The sequence below is a fragment of the Magallana gigas genome, chromosome 4 (assembly GCF_963853765.1).
Source record: "Magallana gigas chromosome 4, xbMagGiga1.1, whole genome shotgun sequence".
Taxonomy (NCBI): Eukaryota; Metazoa; Mollusca; class Bivalvia; order Ostreida; family Ostreidae; genus Magallana; species Magallana gigas.
In genome coordinates, this window is record NC_088856.1 from 29,418,530 (window position 1) to 29,441,983 (window position 23,454).

Here is a 23,454-nt window from a genome sequence, read left to right on the forward strand (position 1 = left end):
AGAAATTGTTTATACAGGGTCAATATGGGGTCAACTCAATATAGTGCATGCAGTCTGACAAATGAAAAAAACAACTTTTGCAACTAAAATGACAGAAACTTTACAAATGCGAGAGGATAGGTAACGATGATAAGCTTATTTAAATATTAAAAGATGATGATACAGTATGCTGTCAAAGGGAGATCACATTTAAAAAGTGAAAGTAGAACTTATTTATGTAAGCTGGCATCTCATTATTTTGTGCTACTGCTACTACATGTATTATGCTTACCTAAATTGGTCAACATCATAATGATTAATCCAATTAAAACACAATAATTAATTCCTTTAGCTGATCTTAATAACTAATCCTTTTCTGCATACGGAAAACACAGACATGTATGTATGGGTGTTGCTAAAACGCGGAACGGAAAACGGAACGGAATGGAAAATATCATCACCTTTATCGCTTAAAAAGGGTATAGACTGGCCAGAAACGATTTACTTTGTATCTTTTATTTATATCTAATGAATGATTATCACATGTTGCTATCTTATTAATATTCATATGAATGTCTATCAATTATAGCATTGTATTCATTCGGCTTTAGTTGAGTACGAAACGGAAAAATCAAATGTATACGAATTGTGAAACATAAACATGATTAAACGAGCAAATTAGCTATAACTTTTTACTTATTTTTCTTATATGGTATTGCTGGCATATCAGCGTAACGTTTGCAGTTAGTGAAAGCGTTCTATGCGTGTTTTGAGTATTTTTATATTTCAAATATGATGTACATGTATAAACTAACTTACATAAAAATTGAATTTTCGGTGTTCTAGACGATCTTTTATCATACAGACGATACAGTATCATTGAGATGAAGAAAAAACCGTAGGACTGACGACATTAAAAATTAAAATACAGTAAACATTAAAATACCCGGTAATTTGTGAAACTAGTAATTTGTGAAACTAGTATTTTTTAGCAATGCAATTTTGTTTACGTTTGCATTACTAAGCAGTTGTTTATTCAGCAGCTATATACAGACCCTGAAACGTGCTACTACACCTCTAAACGAACCGTACCGTTCCGTGCAAGAAACGAACCGTACCGTTCACAAAACGAAACGTACCGTTCACAAAGCGTACCGTACCGTTCACAAAGCGAACCGTACCGTTCACAAAGCGAACCGTATCGTGCAAAAAGCGTGCAAGATAATTTATGCAAGACCCGCCTCCAGACGGACAAAAAAGCGTACCGTACCGTGCAATAAGCGTGCAACTTCCATATATGGCTTATTGACCTAATGTCTTTCGATGAATACGGACGGAGATTATCGCTGACCAGATAAGTTCAATATTTTGCTAGATTTTTTATACGGGATTAGATAACACATACTAAGATTTAAAACTGTTATTCTTATTAAAACAGTCACAAAAATATTTCCTTTCTTAGACCGTAACCATTTCTTTGTTTTTCGACAAAACTTGCATCGCGATTTCTTAAACATTGTAAACTATTAACGTTCACACAATCCGTGGTTATACTATTTTGATTATTTTTATGAAATGTTTGAAACATTGGGTACATACTGGACTTTACATAGCTTTAAGTGATTCTCGGGAGAGAGAGAGAGAGAGAGAGAGAGAGAGAGAGAGAGAGATATCTCGTTACCCGAAACGTTAGAAAAGTAGCGTTTGTTTAGAAATATATATATACACTATGGCTAAACAAGGTTGAAATATATCTATATATAATTTTATATCCTTTTTAAATTAAAAAAAAAAATGTCGACTTAAGTTACGCAGACCCAGAAAATGTAAATGACAACCGCATATTACCGGTGACTCGAGTGATTTGTTCTTGAGCTATTTATGTACCAATAAATAAACAAAAAATCACTCATACATGTATGATGAATTGTAAATAAATACATGTACAAAATCTTAATGCATTAAATGCAAGCATTGAACGGAAAAAAAGTACACGCATTCCATAAAATAACTTTCAACTTTATTTCCCGCATAGCTGGTAATGGCGTCGTGATTTCACATGAACAAAAATCACTCGTGCGAAACACGTGTACAGAAGCTGATCTTTGGTTCTATACACAACAGGTGTTATTGTCTTTCTTTGGTTTTTAGCAGTTATTGTACTTTATAACTAACTCTGTATATTTGGACGCTTAAATAGGTGTACACGAGATGCCGGTATTCACCCCTTTCCACGGGCACCTGTTAGGTTACTCATCACAATCTGTCGTGTGTATAGTCTGAATATATCTTACTTCTACTTTGTTAGTTTCATGGCTTTTCTTAATCTCTAAAAAACAAAAGAACCGTCTGTAGAAATGGATACAAACAACTACACGAAAGACTATCGGCGCGTGGATCAGTGGAACAATTCAGCGACTCTATACATGCGGGATTTTCACATATTAACTTGCGATAAAAATATCATTTACCGGGTACATTAATGTACAAAAAAATGATTAATTAAATCATAATTAGTTGAATGAGATAACAAGTACATGTAAGCACAAACACAGCTCTTTTAAAGTTTATTTTCAATCTTATATGTGTGATGTGAAATAGCGTCGAAATTTTAACCGTCGAGATCAATCTATATGTACATCGTCCGCTGTACAAACTTTTAGTCATTGTGTTGAAATCGTTGTGAAAACTATGAGTCTAAAATAAATGAATTCAATTCATACAAATAAAAATCTAATAATTCCAAATGGTTTGCACACAATCACATACACCCTCAGAGAGAGAGAGAGAGAGAGAGAGAGAGAGAGAGAGAGAGAGAGAGAGAGAGAGAGAGAGAGAGAGAGAGAGAACTTGTGTGTTGATTATAATACTTAAATTAAAATTTTATCACTGAACTTTATTATTTAAAATTTCGCTTTAGGTTTCTATAGTTGGTCATTTGAGCGGGATTTTATCTCAGGACTCCACGTGCTTCGCCTGTCAATCAGTTTAAGTATTACAGTACAGATCACGCCACGCGCCGCGTGCTACTTGGCTCCTCCTATATGGCTAGAAGAAAATTATCGAATGAAACGTTTTTGTTTTATGTTTTCTTATATCCCTATTGAAAAGAGTGTTCCTATTTTAAATTATTCAACAATAATTTATATCCGATTTCATGATTATAATTCATGTACTGGCGATCAGAGTCGTTTTCCCTCGCTGTCGTATTATTTTTGTTACTAGATAAATTCTTATATATTTATAACTTTTAACATTCATTTGTTGATTACCGGGTATTTTTTCGTGTCCTGTTTACAACAAGTATGTGTGTAAAAAGGTAAATAAAATATAAACAGGTTAGTCTGCATTTGTAAAACGTCAGCTAAATCGCATGCATACAGTGAAGAGCGGACACTTGTTCAACAGAATGATAAATATCGCCATTATATAAATAAAAGTTATTGACTTGTGTATATCCAGTTGTGTACTTATCGTATGAAATATGTTACATGAACATGTATAGTTTAACGGAAAAACAAAAACTAATAGTCATATTTTGACTATACTTGCGATCTTAGTTCAGATAAGAGAGACGATGACGGGTTAGATGTAGGTATGATCTATGTACACAAACAAGTGCATGAATAATGAAAACTAGCCGAGAATCAAGACAACGATAAAGGAAACTAAACTAAAAAAATATCAGAATAAAGTCGGGGCAATTTGTTATAGCAATTTTAAATGGATTAGAAGTATTTAATGACTTCAACTTAAGTACATGTATAGAAATAAAAACTCGAGATGCTTTGTAAAATTATCGACAGCTCGCTGAATTAACAAAAATATATCGGATTAAAGTCAAACAGTTCTTTTAATCTATCTGAATGATTACATTAATCTAAATTAAATACTTATAATAACAGACTGATCAAAATTAAAATTACACCCGCCTCCCAGTTGTCACTGAGTACACGGTTCAGGCAACGTATCAAAAACGGGGGAACGGATGGACGTTCTGATTTTAAATAGATCGATTGAAATTCTTTTGTAATATATCATATAAAAAAAGAATAATTCTTGTCATAATTACCACCTTGCTGAAGTAGATCGGGCAAAAACTAAACAAAATTATATGAAAAAAAATCAAAGCGTTCAGGCCACGCCTACCTCATTAATAAAGCGCGCAAACCGTTCACAAAGCGTGCAGCTATTTTTAGCAAAGCGTACCGTGCAAGAAGCGAACCGTTCCGTTCACAAAGCGTACCGTACCGTTCACAAAGCGAACCGTACCGTTCACAAAACGAACCGTACCATTCACAAAGCGAACCGTACCGTTCATAAAGCGTAACGAACCGAACCGTGCAACTGGTGTAGTAGCACGTTTCAGGGTCTGTACATATGATCCGAATAGAGAGCTCTAGACGTTGTCTGGTTTGATTTTCCAATTATATATTGGGACTATAGTCTGTCGATCCAAAAATATTCATGCAGCACATTTGGACGATTTATAATGGAAAATGTTGACATCTTTTCTCCATTTGGAAGTCACTCAGAAGACCTTGCACAATTTTTCAACACTATCATCCGGGTCTGTTGAAATGCAAAACCCCGTATACTTCTTTATTTTTAGCCGTGTATTTATACCAGCTGATAAGCTAGAGAGGATGTTTTAAAGAAAGAATGATGAGAATGTTTAATGCTTCTAAAAGAGAATTGCTTGAACCCTGAGGTATATATAAATATACAGCAAAAAGTGAATCGAGGATATTTTGGGACAGAATATAGTGGTCAATGCATGTACTGTTAATTTTGAGGAAATAAATATTCTTGAATAAATAATCTAATATTTTTAATCTTTCAAAAAAAAAATTAAAAAGGTACATAAAGTATATCGTTTTAGTATGATTAACAAATATATGAGGTAAATAACATAAGATAAGATTTTCCGTTTTCCCTTCAGTTCCGCTTTCCGTTCTGTTTTCCGTTCTGCGTTTTAGCAACACCCATGTATATATACACGTGAACCCATCTAATCGAAGAGCTGGGTAAAACTAGTACCCGCTAATGAGACATACAGACCTGTGTTGTGTATGTAGCTTCAGACAAAGATCATTCATTTGTAACATGCATGTATTTTTATGACCTATTCTTCAAATCCACTTGCACTATTTTATTAGGTAAATAACAGCTTTAAGGTGGTGCAGGACACCTGCATATTGTGATGTACATGTATACTTCCTATTGAGATAAACAATAAAGTATATTAAATATTGATTAAATATTTACCCCCCAAATAATTTTACCTAACATTGAAGCGCAATAGGTTAGAGCGTTTACATGTCTGTAAGAGCATTGGGGTCCAAGGTGTATTTTTGGTAATTTTACAATTGATATAAATGAATTTTCATGGGGAGGGGGGGGGTCTGGACCCCTCACCCCCACCCCTTCTCTAAATCTGTGCACACGATGATGTTCACGTAGGCACACAGAAGCAAATCTAAAACCGGCAACCGCCACGGGGAGGGGGCATTATTTAATTTTTAATTTTGTATATACTTTCTATGACATAAAATGTTAAGGTTATCGATTAACTGAAAATTCACTGCAAACAGTTCTACCCCAAATTGCACATAAAGTGCTGCTCATGTCACGATGTGTATTATCATATGGGAAGGGATCTCATCCTTCAGTTATGAAAATTATAAATTTTAATTGTACATGTATTACCGGAGCTTGCATGTAGCCTTCATTTTTAATTAAACTGGTACAAAACAGTGTTATTTAGGGGCAAACACATGGTGCGGGTATTACTGTCTAATGACAGCATCTAGTTTCTTTTGCCAAGCCAGACGATGAGGTCATCTTTCAAGCTGCTGCCAAGATGTAACTTTGAACTTATACATATAAGAGCAATTTTGCATGAACCGAATTTAGAAAATAGAATCCGTAACTGCATTAGCTTAGAAAAAATAATGCATAAACGAGCATAAAAACAAATAGTTTTTTTTTGGTTATAAATTCAATATAATTATATTGATTATTGCATACTTTTTAAACTTAGTATTCAAATAAAAAGAAAAGGTTGGTATTAACATATAATTAGTAGATTTGCTACTATTCCTTGTTCTGAAATAAAAAAATCCCAGAGAAAACAAAGGCAGGTATCTCCTCTCATTTGAGCCACACTTACCGGTATATTTTTGGAGGTTTACATATACGAACACAATTCTCTGTAAATATGATTAACTTACATGTATTCGCTAATATATCTCTTTTCTTTGCAATACAAAATATAATATAAATCTATGTTTATAATGTAAATATCTAAACGCTTCATAAAACAACTTGTATTGTGTTTGGTCCCCATTACAATGCATTGGCAATTAATAAATAATTCTTTCAATTAAGAAACTAAAAAAAAAACCACAATCAGTAATAAAGTGACACGTTCTTGAGATTCACTTAACTGCATTATTTAGGATGTGGCTTGTTTAATGCAATTGGGTTGCATGAGAGTTTATAAAAATAAAAAAAAATTAAAAAAAATAATTTATTTCTGGTTGAAACGCGCTTTCGGATTGGCTAAAAAAATATCTTATATCGCATAAAGAATGTTGCCTACGTCATAGTAAGACAAACGTCAAAAACGTATCAATACACCTGACTTTACGTTTGAATTGTGTACAATTATACGTCATTTTAAAGGTCAAATGACCGTTTTTATCTACAATGAAGAGTAAAAAAAATAAATTATAAGCAATGAATTCAATAGTTATTAGTTTTATACGATAAAAATGGTTTGAAACAGTTTACGCTTTTTTTATAAACCGTTTCACGGATTATAAAGCGTAAACTGTCCTAAACCATTTTATATCGTATAAAACAAATAAATATTGAATTCATTCCCTAAATAAACCAATCCATTGTCATTATTTCAGACAATGTGTCTGTCACTCCTAACAGGAATCGAGGATTGGCATGGCAACACTCACGTTACTTAATAATGAATAGATGAATTTCCTTATATCCCTACCAAACTAGTTAATCTCAATTCCACTAACATATGTACATGTAATATGTGTCTCCACTGTTGAATTTAACATAAAGATATTAAGTCTAAAAAAAATAAAATTCTCTTGCTAAAATCTTTAAGCATTGATTTCCTTTACATTCGAGGATTATTGCTGAGAATGCATTGTTCTAAGATACCTGGTAGCCATTGGAGTTTCATCGATAAGGTTTCTTATGCAGATAATGTTAAAACCAGAATGCATAATGAAACATTAAAAAATTATGGATTTGATATAAGATTTACTTTTGATAAAGAAGCATTTAGGTAATAGGTTTGTGTAAGCAAATATAAAAATAAAACACATTTTCTGTACAAAAATACATTTTCTATATCTTGAATATTTTTGAAAAAAGTTTTGAGATAGAGTATTAGCAAGTTACTGAGAATACAAATTGCTCTCAATTTTGATAATAACCATAAAATGTTCAATATTCTCTCAAAAGGACGTAAGCAACTGTGATTATGGGGTATGATCATTAGATAATATAATGGAAACAAAATTTAAAGTCATGAAACGGAAAATTATATAAACGTGCATTAAAACTGAATTACATAAGACGGAAGTTAAAAATTAATAAAACACATGTAAACAAGGAACAAATGAATTCAATTGAGAAAGATACGCGGAAGAGGAAATAATTTTGCTTTTGTATATTGCATTGCAATCATTGTTAGTTAAATCAATGTATTTCATAAGATTAATGATGTAAATGTATACAGTTACTATTAGCGCAGCAATACTAGTATATGTACAGCAAAGTATTTCTGTACTTGTAGATCGAACCAACTATCTTTTGTGCGCATGTTTAACAATATTTGATTCTCTTTATATAGCCTTTGTAAAACTCACACACAAACAGATTGTCATAAATGTCCACACATAAACCCAAAGGATCTTTTAGATTACAGTTATCAATAAAACGCAGAAAGTCTCCATTTCCGTCAAGAATATGGATGCAATGGTTGCTTCTATCTACAATTAAGACACGATTTTGACTGTCTGCCGTGATACCAAAGGGCTTAAATGGAGAGATCTTGGTACGTGATGGATAACCAGTATATTTACACCTAAAATTCCCGGCCTTATCAACAATCACAACCGCACCGGCCTTACAGTCAGAGACACAGATGTCACCGTTTTTGTTTACGGTAATGTATTTGATTCCATTATTTCCCGAGTACAGAGGTTTACCTTCGTCATCAAATTGAATGGTTTGTTTCTCTGTAGATCCCGTGTAACGAACAACCTTGGATTGATCTTTTTCATTATTGTACATGGAAACTAGGAGGTCACTCGAAGAGGTGACACACAGGGTATTAGGCATCCACCCCTGTACTCTAATCAACTCCTCTGTCTCTCCGTTCTTAATTATAGTCACCGTTCGTCTTGTCCCTTCAGAAAACAGTAGATTCCCTTCTTTGTCTAAAGTCAAATCATTCGGCCATTTTCCAGATTTTGATTTGATTGTGTCAAGAAGAAAACCCTTAATATTAAAGCATTTGATATCATTTGTCTTTCCACACGTCGTCCAAATTCGTTCTTCATTGTGACATGCAACACTGCGCAGTTCTTCATACCCAGTCTGGATTATTTTTGTCAGTTCTGGTTTAGCAAGTAATTCTCCACCTAAAGTATTTTCTGGTTTTGCTGACACAGCAGGTTCCTCTCTAGTTGTCCGTAGTGGTGTAATTTCACCAAAATAACTATAGATTTTTACGTGACTTATTGGTTTCGGCATGAATGTTGGCATTGAATACAGAAACCTTGTTGGAGACTTGCTAAACTCTGTGATTTTAGAGTTATACTCGATGGTCGATGAAACGTCTGTAGATTCCTGAATTTCTCTTAAGGTCAGTAGAGTTTGTTTCATCAAAGACTGTAAATGTTTGATTTCATCCAACTGTTTCTGTAAATCTTCTCGGTGTTTAACCTTTATATTGCTGATTTCATTTTCCATTCTTTCGACAACATAATCTATTTCTTTGTGCCATTCCTCTCCTTGTTTAGATATTGCCGTTGTAACTTTTTCATATTCTCCATCCAGGTTTGCAAGCTGATTCATCAAATCAAGTGCATATTCGTCATATACAGGAGAAATGTGGATTTCTAATTCTTCTGCATCCTTTTTAATGGCGTCTTTCATCATCTTGTACGCCTCTTTAACATCTACAAACCTATGTCCAATGTGTAGTTCTGATGCAGTACAAGAAAGACAAACAAAACTGTCGCCACAATCCTTGCACTGCAATTCGCATTTCCTTTGTGAATGTTCTTTACATTTCGGATAAATCAAGGTGGATCTTCTTTCACGGAAAGGAACAATTGTATGTTTGTCATATCCATCTAAGATGTGTTTTCCTATACATGACGTACAGAGGTTGACATCGCAAATGTCACAGTAGCTGTGTACTACGGCGGTCTCACAAAGGTCACATCGGTGAACATCCTGTGCATTATAATGAGAGTCCATACTTGTTATAAAAACGAATCACAAAACCTGCAATTTGTTTTTTTTGATTATAATTAAAATTAAAAATAGTAAGCGTTTTGTATCAAACGCACATTATATTTGTAATGCAAAGATTGCAACTACAATGCCTTTTAGGAAATGGTACCAAGCAAAAATTATCCGCCACTTCCCTTTCATTATTATTGTCCTTGATTGATATTTTCGTGATCGGAATCAGAGGGAAATTATGTGGTTATTTTGAATCATGAAGTAATTAAATAGTTTGTGTTATTAGTTTCCTCTTTGTAACAAACATATGTTTCCCCTAGAACGTTTTGCGCTTAAAATAAATAACAAGATTAATTGTTGAAATTAACTTATATTTATACCTGGGATGAGTATCATGATATTAACCAAAGATTTTCAAAAGCTTTTTGTCAAATATCAATTAAGGCAAGCTAACATCTCAGCCGAGATAAAAAAGATAGAGAAACTTTTCCTCGTCTGTAAACTATTCAGTTACAGGCTTCTTAAGAAATCCCTCAAAAGGACAAAAACAATAATGGTAAGCTAACAGATACAAATTTCAGAATACCAAGAACGTAATTTTGCGAGCCTTGCCACTTTAATGTTTTAGATAACGTTTTGTTTGACTTTGCAATGAGTAATTAAATTTTCCAAAAGTTTAGTTAATAACAATGACTCAAACCATATTTATAAAACAGTCAAAACCTGACAAGATATATGTATAAAAAAAGTTTTTATTTTAATATTGATATGCAAACCCCACTAAGTGAAATAGTATTCATATCCACGTCTACATAAAAAATCTAGGGGTATAACCAGTTGAGTTTCAATGTAAATAATTTTGTTAACAAGTTATGCAATATAATGTAATCAGATTAACTCTGCGTGCTAAAATAATACTTTCTAAAATATGATATTAACTTATAAAAAAGGTGAAAGTCCTGCAAATGTAAATAGTTGACGTAGAGGGGGCACATTATCAAGAGATTATAACATATATTACGTTAATATCAATTTTTTCAGGTCGATTTAATGATAAAATGTACATTTTGAATTCGTTGTTTAAAAGATTAAGCCCATGTTATATGTAAGGTCTATTTTAGCTTGAACCCTTAAAATAAAAGTTTGTTTGTAAAGAATTTTAAACAAATTATATGTGAGCCAATGCTCACTAGTTATACATGTACCCCTGCTCTGATGTGACTATATAGAATAAGCAAAGTCGACATTTAACAGGAAGTTGACTTCTAATTGGTGCAAAATTGGTCACAGCAGACAGAATGCCTAAAAAAGAGTACCAAACATCTGCGATTAATATATAGGTGCTAGGATTCTTTTTACGAAAATCTGTTTGAAAATTTGGGCTAAAAATATGCAAATTCGTCCTTAAACAGAAAATTGACGTCCGATTGGAACAAAAATAGACCCCACCGTATGACATGCCTAACCAAAGAGTGTGCTAAAATATCAAGCATTCGCAAAGAATATTTGCTGTGAAATCTTTGACTAACATCTGTCTTACAAATTAGGCTTAAAATCAGCAAAGTCGTCATTGCACTGAAAGATGACGTCCTATTGGTACAAAAATCAATCCCTTCATATGGCATGCCTTACCAAGAGTTTGTTAAAATGTCGAGCACCTGTGATGTGAGAAAAATGCGGCAAGGACAAAAAAAAACTCTACAATTATATTACATTTGAAATTATAATCAAACTGGTACGGAATTTACAATATACAGTAATTATTATAGTACGTATATTTAACATGTTTAAAATGTCGAAAACTTGAACTATACACACAAGTCTGTTATTAACATTTGAAACAATGATGAAAAACGACACTCTTATTAAATTTTATTATACTGAATATCAACCGTCATTTTCACGTATTAAAATTCATTACCAAATCTCAAATCAATCATATTAAAATCACCATTGATATATAAACTATAAAATACGCTGAAAAGTTTACCTTTGTTTAATGGTTAATATACCGGTAAATGTCACAACTTATGAGTCTACTTTAAATATTTTATTTTCTTTACACTGCTCTTGTAATACTCACACACAAACAAACTGTCATTATTGTCCACACATACACCCCAAGGATCCTTCAGATCACATTTATCAATGTAACTCAGAAACTCGCCATTCTGATCAAGAATGTGGATACAATGGTTGTCGCTGTCTGCTGTCAGGATACGATTTTGACTGTCTGTTGTGATACCACAAGGATCAAATGATTTCTTCCCGGTAACTGAGGGATGGCCGGTGTACCTCCATCTGAGTTTCCCGTCCTGATCAACCACGACAATTGCATGAGCATACCAGTCAGCAACACAGATGTTATGATTTCCGTTCTCTGAGATGTATTTTATTGTATCATTCCCTGAGTACAGCGGTTTACCTTTATCATCAAATTGAATTGTTTGTTTCTCTGTAGACTTCGAGAAACGGACAACTTTGGATTGAGTCTTATCATCACGGCACATGGTAACCAGGAGATCACCAGTAGAGGTAACACACAGATTGCATGGTCCCCATCCATGTAATCTGATAAAATCTTTTGTTTGTCCATTCTTTACTTTGAACACTGTCCCTGCTGTCCGAATGGAGTACAGAAGATTCCCATCCTTGTCCACAGCTATATCACTGGGTCTTTCTTCTGATTTGGTTTTGACTGTCTGGAGGAGTGAACCTATAATGCTGAAGCATTTCATATCATTTGTCAATCCACATGTCCAAACACAGTCATCATTGAGACAGGCAACACTGCGTAGATTTTGATACCAAGTCTGTATTGTGGCAACAAGCACTGGTTCATCAAGGAGTTCTATAACTGAGGTTTTTGATTGATTCAGTGACAAGACATTCTCCTCAGTGTCAGTCGATAATGGAGTGATATGTCCAAACAAACTACACAGTGTCTCGCGGTCTATTGGTTTTGGAATGAATATTGGCAGTGATACCTGAACCTTGGGTGGAAGTTTTCTTAATTCTGTGAGCTTAGATCTGTATTCAATGGTAGAAGATACTTCAGTGGATTGTTCGATTTTTCTTATGGCTTGTAATGTATTTGTTATAAGAGACTGTGTTTGTTTGATTTCAACCAAATATTTCTGTAAAATAGCTGTGTGTTTCACTTTTATCTCGCTGATTTCAGTTTTCAGTTTGTTGATGATGGTGTCGATTTCCCTGTGCCATTGCTCTCCTTGTTTGGAAATTGTTGTCGTAAGTTTCTCATATCCCCCATCCAGGTTGGCAAGGTGACTTTCTAAATCCAGTGCAATTTTTTCATATGTAGGAGAAATAAGGTTTTCTAATTCCTTTGTATCTTTTCGTATTATTTCTTTTTTTGTATTGTAAACTTTTGAAACTTCTAGGAATGTATGCCCTCTGTGTTGTTCAGATGCAGTACACGAAGAACAAATAAATATTTTATCGCAATCTTTGCACTGAAATTTGCAATTTTTGTGTGAATGTGTTCTACATATCGGATAGATGAGGGTTGACCTGCGTTCCTGGAAAGGGACTATTTTATGTTTGTCATACCCATTTGAGATATGTTTGCCAATACAAGCTATGCAAAGGTTGACATGACAAAAGTCACAGTAGCTGTGTACTATGGCGGTCTCACAAAGGTCACATCGGTGCACATCCTGGACACTGTTTTGAGGATCCATAGTTTTTCTACAATTAATATATAGAATGTATTATATTATTCAGCTATGCATATAAACATAAAGTATGCACAAAAGCAATCTCAGTACACCGTTTGGGGGGGGGGGGGTGTTTAAAACCATTGACTGGAAGTGGGTGGGAGTGGGTGTATATTAAACTTTGTCCACTGAGAAATAACCATAGGAAGTAAAGCGCTTCTACAAAACACATATCCCCTTCACCTGAATATAATTTTCATTCCACTGCTTCCACGCTCCCGGTTGACGTCGATTTGGGAGCGTGTACGAATGAAAACAAACAGCTCTATAGTGAAAGTGAAAGTGATATTGTTGGAAAAAAAAATATATTAAAGTTCTAAATTGATAACAATTATGTAGATTGTAGTTAAAAAAGATACATAAAAATCAAATGTATAGTAAATATAGAACTTTTTATCATAAAAAACCAACAACATACCGTATATCTATATTTAAAAAATGTATTTCTTTTTAACCCTCCGCCTTTAAGGTGCCTCACTACACCTGGAAAAAGTTTCTCAAATCAGCAGAAAATTACTTGATTATGATAGAAAGCATGATGGATAAGAAGTATATATGTCAAATAGGCGAAAAAATGTACAATTTTAGTTAAAAAATGATATTTTCAAAAATTTCATTCAGTAAACATAAACAAAAGCCCCAGGTGGATTCGAACTCATGACCTGCAGTTCACATGCCTGATACTTTAACCACTGAGCTATGACGATATACATCTGAATCGATTGATACAAACAGTTTAACAAAACATTTAAATCGCCATCTTGTGACGTAGTGTCTTAAAAAGTATAAGTCTCGGTGTAGTGAAGTACCTTAACATGGCTGATCTGCTTGGAATGCGGTCACTTGACAGCAAATGAAAATAAAGTTATATCCCGTGTGTCTAACAAACTTGGGTTTAAAATGATTATTCCAAATGTGCACTGTGTATGAAGAAAAACTGTTGATTAAATTCCCTATTATACTACAGCTCGAGGCTCAATTTTAAACTTTATTATCTGTCTTTTGAAAAAGGTCCTTTTATTTTTTATAATACTGTGGGATATGTTTGCGCTACTTCTGTCGAGATTTTAGAGATAGAAGTCTGGATAGTGATTAGTTTATAGAATGATGATCAGACAGACACTGGACAAAAGTTGACCTAATACATGTAGCATAGGTGCGCTGAACATTCAATCTATAATAAATTTAGAATATTTTAGATTTATATATTTTTACAATAGAATATTTAAAAAAAACATATATGCGGAAGTTCACTCAACAGAAATTACATGTAGCTGTTATTCTAGATCTGGAATGAATTGTTCTCTCCGATTTAAATCATAAATATGTTAATATGTTACAATACAACAAAAAGTACACTACTCAAATATTTTTTAAGAAATAAAAGAAAAACCAGAAAATAAAATAATGGTATCTCAACATTTTTGAAATACCACCTTGGTATTAATTTTTTTGTTTCTTCTTTTTTCAAAATGTTGTAAACCTAGCATATTGTAAATTTTGACAATGACAACCAAACATGAAACGTTAATAATTTATGACATTGTTTATGATATTGGTCAGGACATTGTCACACACTACATATACATGTAGCTAGAAATAGGTAATCTTCTTGTCATAATCAACCCTGTTTATATGGCGGCTGAAATCACAGGGTTTCCCAAGACATTAGAAGGACAACAAAATGACTTGTTTACTGGTTAACCTAAAATTGATATTTGAAACCATATTTAATGGATTACACCCTTCAACATTTAGCGGTGTACTTGTATTTGTTTTGTTAGTCTGTTATCTTGATGTTGATTACATGGCAAATGAATTATCTAAGGAACAAATAAGAGGATTTATTGATAATAAAATTTGAGGAATATTGGTGAAAGTTTCAAAATAATAGGCATTGTTTTAAAAGACAAATCTGGTATAAAAACTATTTATAAAATTTTTACTTTTATATTGACATACAACATCCAAATTTTACAAATAAATAACAATGCATGTTACACTAACCTTTTTTTAATTAATTAAAACGATTTGCATTTAATGTTTTAATTTAACTGTTAACATTTAGAATAGTAAGTTAACCTCATTAATCTGTCATTCATCAGCTAAAACCAATTTATTAGGCCTAAAAAAACCCAGCAAATTACATCAAGGCATTCAGCTCATTATGTTTTTTCCAGAATCACACATTCACACAATCATAAAATACCAATAATGTTCAAAATTAATGAAATCAAGTTAACAGTAGTTTCACAATTTAAATACACAACATGTGGGTTCTAAGCGTAGTGAAATATTTTATTGGGTTAAATATTGATGTAAATTGTTCGTTGAACGTATGTCTTTATTGGAGTCGTTATTGCGAGAACTGAAGGTACTGTAATACGTCCAATTGTATTGAGATAAAGATTGTGCAGACACTGGTACGTATTCATTTTCGTAATAAATTTGCACATTGATATGCACATTTATAGAACAAGGTTATTACGAGGGTCAATCAAAAAATACGAAGACTTTTGTCATAGCTATGTTACTTAACGTCATATCATTACTAAATTTGGTAGACATAATTTAACAATAATTTCAAACAATATGCAAGAAAAAAAGTTAAAAAATTCCTTTACTTCTAAGAATTATTAAGAATCTAATCCTGCAAAAATGAGGTCACGGCGCACGGTCAAAATTTGTGTTATGTCAACAACAAACTATATAATGTTGAAAGTAATATCTCTATAAATCGGGCTATAAACCAAATAATTTTGAAACCTCAAATTAAGTATGGCCATGTTATTCTATGTTCCAAATAATGACGGGATATATTGTTTCTTCGAACAGATATCAGTAACTAAAGCAGACAGTCCTCTTTAGAATTGACTAAAAATATCGACGTCGCCGGGCGTCACGGCGCAATGAGAAGTACTAACAAAACAGATTTAACTCAGGAAAAGGACGATACAAGCTGTGAAAATGCTCAATGGTGCAAAAAATAAGTCAACAATTATTTGCAAGTTTGTGTTTAACTGTAATGAATTTTATAGGGGTGGTATTTTGAAAATCAAACTGCCCGAAAGAGAGTAGAATATCTGTAAAGATTTGATAAAAAATAAGTTACGTCAACCGGCGTTCAGGGTTATCCTTACTGTAAACTAAGAGATACAGGGTAAGAAAATGAAAACTTTAAAGAACTAACTTATGATTCTCGAACAAATGTGAACAAATAAGATGTTAAGTGGTTCAATGCCATTTTAAATTGTAAGGAGAAAGGCACAAGAGACTAAGCGTGATATAAAGATGGGGTTTATCTATAAACTGTGCGTGTTTAATCTTGACGTCTTGTTTTGAACGTTACCGTGCGCCGTGGTGACAAAACATGTTGTTTTTAAAAAGGGGTAACAAAAATACCGTTTCATCAACTGGACTAAAAATTTGCATATCAATAACAAAAGTGTTGGTGCACAGATTAATCTGTTAAGTATGACTTTCATGAAAAATATATGATAGACAGCCACATTGTCTTCGTATTTTTTGATTGACCCTCGTATTACGCTTGTAGAGATTGATATACGGAAATGAAAACAAGTTTTATGCTTCTTATTATAAGTTATGCGTATAAAGCGAACACCAATCCATTAAATCGTGTATGCATACTATTTTTAATACAACCTTTTTGTGATAATTTTTCTAGGGTTAAATGGATCCCTCCCCCTTCCTTGTAAACTAGATTATTAAATTCACGTAGCATAATAATCGGAAATGTCCCCCCCCCCGGCAAACACAGTTTTCCTTCGGACAACCCCCTCTCCATGGAAACATTTTCTACATAATTTTTCTAGCTATCAATTCAAAATATTTTATTTTCCATGTTTTTCCAAATCATTTAGGCTATTTGTAATCCAATCATTCTAAGATAATGTACGTGAAGATATTATTGACAAGTAGATATAGGAGTCCCAAAGAAAGGGTCACGGTTTATCCTTGTCTTCTATGACAAACGATGTTTAATTTGAAAGCATAAGCATTGATGAATTTAAAAGTATGTGCATGTGAGTTAATATAAATGCATTCATGTCATACATTCCTTTCTTAAGCAACAAAGCAGAGAACAAAAATCGTCATTAAACAGTTAACACAAACCTGAATTTTCGTAAATTGTAATTTTTTTTTGTAATTTGAACAGTAAGTGTTATGAAGCATTTTATAAAATTTAAGTATTTTCATTCCATTAACCACGTCCTCTTTCACCTTTCAAAATTACGAATAAAAATGAAATAATAAAAATAATATGTCCATGAACCAAAACATATCAACTCTGAGTCTGTTTACTCGTATATATTTGACATTGTTTCGAATGCTTATATTATAAATCAAAATATTTAATATGAGAAAAAGAGAGAGAGAGAGAGAGAGACAGATGTATTTTAACACAAAAATTTTGAATATTCAGTATTCAAGTAAATGAGATTCGGATCCAATCCCGGCCTTGTAACAGTGTAAATAATGAAACAGACTGTACTAGTAGTATTTTATGCAGAGTGTTGATTGAACACTATCTTTTTACACGAAACTATGGTGGCTGCCTCTTGTGTGCAAGTTATTTTTCCATCAAATATGTCGACATGCAAGATAAATATGTTGACATGCAAGATAATTATGTCAACATGCAACATAACTATGTTGACATGCAAGAAAATTGCAATCAGCTAGGAATTATACAAAATCTCAAAAATTCTCAAATATCGCCCACTTGTGACATCCAAGATGCTAGATGCTACCTTTTTATGTCGACATGCAACTTATTTATGTTAACATGCAAGATAAATATGCTGATATGCAACTTATGTAGGTCAACATGCAACTTATTTATGTCAACATGCAACTTATTTATGTCAACATGCAACTTACTTATGTTGACATGCGATATGAATATGTTCACATGCAACTAAGTTATGTTAACATGCGAGATAAATATGTTGACATGAAACTTATAACTTGTATGTCAACATAACTTAGTCACATGTCAACATAAATATGCTGCATGTCAACATATTTATCTTGCATGATAACATAACTAAGTTGCATGTCGACATAAATAAGTTGCATGTCGACATAAAGAACTTGCATGTTAACATATATAAGTTTCATGTTGACATCAATAGGTAGCGTATCTAGCATCTTGAATGTCACATGTTGGCGATAATTGAGATTTATTATAACTCTTATTCGATTGCAGTTTTCTTGCATGTCAACATAGTTATGTTGCATGTTGACATAACTATCTTGCATATAATCTTGTCCACATAATTAATAGAAAAATAACTTGCACACAAGGGGCAGAGATATGCCACCATACGAAACAGATACCCACTGATGCTTTTAAAAAACATGCCATTGGTTTTGCACACCAAAAGCATCAAACTTAGCTGTAATTTTGTCAAGCAACCCAGTGTTTAACTTTTTAACCACGTGTAGAGTGGTTGAACATGAATGATAATAACTCTGTGCCTAATATCATCATTTCAGTTTAAATAAGAGTTTGATGGTGAAATAAAACCTATCTCTTAATAGATTTTTAGGGTTTAACTTATGAGTAAGATGTAATATTAAAAGCGATCAATATTTTGTATGTATTTTGAGAATGTTATCCGAACACTCATGCTTCCGCTAGAAATTACACAGGAGCTGTAGATATATCGGAGTCGCTTCGAGGAAAGTCTCGTGAATTTTCATTTGAGTATCTCTGGATTTCTTATAAACATAACAATGAGAAAGAAAACATCCGAACACATTCGCAGGGGTGTATTCAATACCTTTCAAAAGGTATTAATACTAGCCTTGAAACCTGTAGTCATTTCAATATTGCCAGTCGTTGACTAAAAATGGATAGGAAACGGGTTGAGAATATTTGTAGAAATTAGAGATTAAATAAAAGTTCGCACAAGGTAAAACTTTCGGTAATGCAGATTGTAATTGAATTGGGGGAAGATTATGTGTCTAATAAGGTATCTTACATTCCTTTTTTTCCAAGTGGGTTAATATCGAGAATTTAAATGCACTTTGAAATTAAGGTCAGACCACACGTTCCACGAACATCTTTTTTGTATCTCCTCGTAATAAAGAGTTCCAATCAAATTATTATTTTTATAATGATTTTTAATATGATTAAAATTTACTTGTATATGGATATGTGCCTAGATGGCCGAGTGGTTAGAGCCCTTGCCGCTCTCTGCCAGGAGCGTAGGTTCAAGAGGTTGTGAGTTCAAAGCCCTCTCCAATATAGTGAATTTTGCTGTGCTGTATTGTTTACTTAATTTTATATCAGCGATTCAAGTGTATTTTCAAGAAGATTATATAGGAAATTGCATACTCTAGTATGGTGCAGAAATGCCTGGTAAGGTATCCTAATTTTTTGCAATAAAGCTTGTCAGAGTAGTAGTAAACCATTAAGAAATTCCTGGAAAATGTTAAATAAAATCGAGGAACGTGTTGCGTCTGACCTTAAAAAATTCAAAGTTCGTTTACTTGGTTCCAACATTAACGCCATTTGACAAAATTTTAAAAGTGCAAACTTTATTAGTGGGCTTCTTAATATTACACTGTTACCAGTGGAGAACAAAATCGGACAGTCTCAGATAAATCATCTATGAAATTCCCTAGCACTGTTTTAAGTTCGATATATGCCTCAAACACTTCTGTATGAAAAAATATCAGACAGTTCTCGGCTCTAACGGGCCTCGAAACTCTCTGATATTTTTTTTTTATACATAACTGTTTTTGACATATATCCATTACATATGCTAGCATACAAAATGAAATTCCTTAAATGAAAATGTACCGACTAAACAGGATGTCAGATTTTCTAACTTCGACGAGTCAGTAACACAAAAAGTAATCTGCATTCCATCAAATAGATTTGCCCCATCCAAAAAAGTTATCGAATTCATTTCTTACCATTTAATAAAACATTTTCAAATCATAATGTCATACACATGAGCCTTGGTTGTCGGCTAGAGCAGTTAATTATTTGTTCCCGGGGACAAAAACAATTAACTTTGATATCTCTGTGAATTGAAATAAAATGTTAAAATAAAGTATTCAATGTACATTTAAAAAAGTTGCTTTTTATAATTGTCAAAAACCGGCCGTCTATGTTAAATATTTAATTTTCTTTACATTGCTTTTATATAACTCGCACACAAACAGATTGTCATTATTGTCCACACATAAACCGTAAGGAATCTTCAGATCACAGTTATCAATGTAACGGAGAAACTGTCCATTCTGATCTAGAATGTGGATACAATGGTTGTCACCGTCTGCTGTCAGGATGTGACTCTGACTGTCTGTTGTGATACCACGGGGTTTAAATGTTTTGTTCTTGGTTACTGAGGGATGACCAGTGTATCTCCATCTGAGTTTCCCGGCCTGATTAACCACCACTACTGCACCAGCCCCGCAGTCAGCTACACAGATGTCGTGGTTTCTGTTTTCTGTGATGTATTTAATCTTGGTATTCCCGGAGTACAGAGGTTTACCTTCATCATCAAACTGAATTGTTTGTTTGTATGTAGATCCAGAGTAACAGACAACTTTGGATTGAGTCCAATCATCACTGCACATGGTAAGCAGGAGATCACCTGTAGAGGTGACACACAGATTACATGGTCCCCATCCTTGTAATTTAAAAAACTCTTCTGTCTGTCCATTCTTTATTTTATTTAATTTCCCTGCTTTCCGATTGGATAATAGTAGATCACCACTATTGTCTACAACTATATCATTTGGCCCTTTTTCTGAGTTTGTTTTGATTGTTTGGAGGAGTGAACCTTTACTGCTGAAGCATTTGATATCATTGGTCTCTCCGCTTGTCCATATACTACCATCATGAAGACAAGTATATGTAACATTGCGTTGTTTTAAATATCCAGTCTGTATTGTGGTAACAAGCTCCGGTTCATCCAGTAGTTCTCTGACTGAAGTGGTGGGTTTGTTTAGTGACAAGACATTTTCTTCTGTATCAGTAGATAATGGGGTGATCTGTCCAACCAAACTACACAGCTTCTCGCGATCTATTGGTTTTGAAATAAATGTTGGCGGCGATACCTGGACCTTGGGTGGAAGCTTGCTAAACTCTCTGACCTTAGAGCTGTATTTAATGATTGGAAATACTTCCGTGGAATATTCCATTTCCTTTAAGGCCTGTAATGCTTCTTTTATGAGAAACTGTATCTGTTTAATTTCATCCAAGTTTTTCTGTAGAATGTGTCTGTGTTTTATTTTTATCTCGCTGATTTCAATTTTCATTTTATTGATGATGAAGTCGATTTCTCTGTGCCAATGCTCTCCTTGTTTGGACATTGTTTTTGTAAGTTTCTCATATCCTCCATCCAGGTTTGCAAGCTGATTTTCCAAATCAAGTGCAATTTCTTCATATGTAGGAGAAATAATGTTTTGGAATTCTTTTGTATCTTTTCCCAAAATTTCTTTCTTTGTATTGTAAACTTCTAAAACTTCTAGGAATGTATGCCCTCTATGTTGTGCAGATGCAGTACAAGAAGAACAAATCAATATTTCATCGCAATCTTTGCACTGAAATTTGCAATTTTTTTGTGAATGCGTTCTACATTTCGGATAAATGAGGGTTGATCTTCGTTCCTGAAAAGGGAATATTTTATGTTTGTCATATCCATCGGAGATGTGTCTCCCTATACATGGTATGCAGAGGTTGACATGACAAAAGTGACAGTAGCTGTGTACTATGGCGGTCTCACAAAGGTCACATCGGCCCACATCCTTGGCATTGTGTTGAGGATCCATAGTTTTCTACAAATGAATAAGTATAAAAATATATTATATTATTCGGTTATCCTTATCGAGAAAAGTATGCACACAAGCCATCTCGACACACCGTTGAGGTTTTTTTTAAAAAGATAGAATGATAAATAAACTGTACATATATCAAATAAGCAAAAAAATTGCAGTTTGGGGATAAAAATGAATTGCTAAGGATGCATGTGTGTGGGTGGGGTGTATGATAAAATGTATCAACTGTCAAATAACCCTAGAAAGTAAAGCGCTGAAACAAAGCACAAATCCCCTTCACCTGAACATTGAAGTTTTATTCCACTGTTTCACCTCTACCGGTTGACATCAATTTGGAGGCGAGTACGTTAAACAGCTCTATAGAGAAAGTGAAAGTGAAAGTTATATTGTTGAAAAAGATATATTAAAGTTCTAAATTGATGGAAATTATATACATTGCAGTTGAAAAAGATGCATAAAAATCAAATGTATAGTAAATATAGAAGTTTTTCTCATACAAAAACAACATACCGTGTATCTATATAATTTTTTTTAACCCTCCGATTTTATCATGGCTGATCTTGCTTGCAATGCGGTCACTTGACATCAAACTGATATAGAGTTCTTTCCCGTGTGTCTAAATAAATATTCTTTTTTTTTTAAGTGTATGAAGAAAAACGGTTGATTTAAAGCATATTATTTTACAATTTTATTATCTGTCTTTTGAGAGAGTTTTTTCTTTTATTTTCATAATACCATGGGATAGTTTTGTGATATGTATGTCAGTCGAGATAATTGAGATAGAAGCAGAAGACAAACGGACGGACACAGGACAAGAGTTTACCTTATACACTGTATTGTACATGTAGCTGAGGTGCGCTGAATATGATAGATAGATAGATAGATAGATAGATAGATAGATAGATAGATAGATAGATAGATAGATAGATAGATAGATAGATAGATAGACACACACATATGACGAAAGAATGCATTAAAAATATATATATAAAAATCCGAAAAATAAAATAATAGTACGCGGAATTTCATTTTTGAAAATGCCACGTTCCCAATAAAACGGTTTCTTCTGTTTTATTTTAACATTGTTCATGTAAACAATAGATTATATACTTGTCATTAATTCCATTTTTTGGCGACTTTAAGCACAGAGCCTCTGTAGACATTGGCTGAACAAAAATAAGAATTTTCTACTGATTAACCATGACATTTGAAGCCATAATTAATATACCCTCTTCAACACCCAAGATTAATAGAGTACTTGTTAAATGTTGAATCAGACTGAATAACAACAGGAATTAGCTTAGAAACAAATAATTCTTTCTTCATACATTCAAATATATCCAGGTATTGATTTGATTTGATTTGATTATGCAAATATACATGAATGGATTAGGCAGCAGGCAAT

At 33.2% G+C, this 23,454-nt stretch overlaps 4 protein-coding genes across 6 annotated transcripts in view; all 4 read right to left on the bottom strand.

The window, feature by feature from the left end:
* Nucleotides 1-23,454, bottom strand: part of LOC117686515 (E3 ubiquitin-protein ligase TRIM71-like) — a 45,121-nt gene that overhangs the window by 16,243 nt on the left and 5,424 nt on the right. The gene's annotated exons all lie outside the window — the stretch shown is intronic.
* On the bottom strand, nt 6,112-10,156 carry LOC136274627 (tripartite motif-containing protein 2-like). Its single transcript, XM_066081944.1, has one exon. It carries the CDS (start codon nt 9,502-9,504, stop codon nt 7,840-7,842), a length of 1,665 nt encoding a protein of 554 aa, XP_065938016.1. The 5' UTR covers nt 9,505-10,156; the 3' UTR covers nt 6,112-7,839.
* Nucleotides 11,473-13,705, bottom strand: LOC105321689 (uncharacterized). 2 transcript variants are annotated; one of them, XM_066081940.1, is made up of 3 exons: nt 13,648-13,705; nt 13,413-13,494; nt 11,473-13,200 (listed from the first exon to the last, which is right to left on the bottom strand). In XM_066081940.1, the coding sequence occupies exons 2-3, from the start codon at nt 13,427-13,429 to the stop codon at nt 11,529-11,531; spliced, it is 1,689 nt and encodes a 562-aa protein (XP_065938012.1). In that variant the 5' UTR covers nt 13,430-13,494; nt 13,648-13,705; the 3' UTR covers nt 11,473-11,528. The 2 variants fall into 2 exon arrangements, with proteins under 2 accessions (XP_065938012.1, XP_034317429.2); XM_034461538.2 differs by lacking the exon at nt 13,413-13,494 and having other exon boundaries at nt 13,648-13,704.
* Nucleotides 20,166-22,821, bottom strand: LOC117686512 (uncharacterized). 2 transcript variants are annotated; one of them, XM_034461536.2, is made up of 3 exons: nt 22,560-22,821; nt 22,330-22,406; nt 20,166-22,049 (listed from the first exon to the last, which is right to left on the bottom strand). In XM_034461536.2, exon 3 carries the CDS (start codon nt 22,041-22,043, stop codon nt 20,373-20,375), a length of 1,671 nt encoding a protein of 556 aa, XP_034317427.2. In that variant the 5' UTR covers nt 22,044-22,049; nt 22,330-22,406; nt 22,560-22,821; the 3' UTR covers nt 20,166-20,372. The 2 variants fall into 2 exon arrangements, with proteins under 2 accessions (XP_034317427.2, XP_034317428.2); XM_034461537.2 differs by lacking the exon at nt 22,330-22,406.

Coding starts and splice junctions, on each gene's coding strand:
- LOC136274627 (XM_066081944.1), bottom strand. CDS start 9,504: ATGGACTCTCATTATAATGCACAGGATGTTCACCGATGTGACCTTTGT.
- LOC117686512 (XM_034461537.2), bottom strand. CDS start 22,043: ATGGATCCTCAACACAATGCCAAGGATGTGGGCCGATGTGACCTTTGT.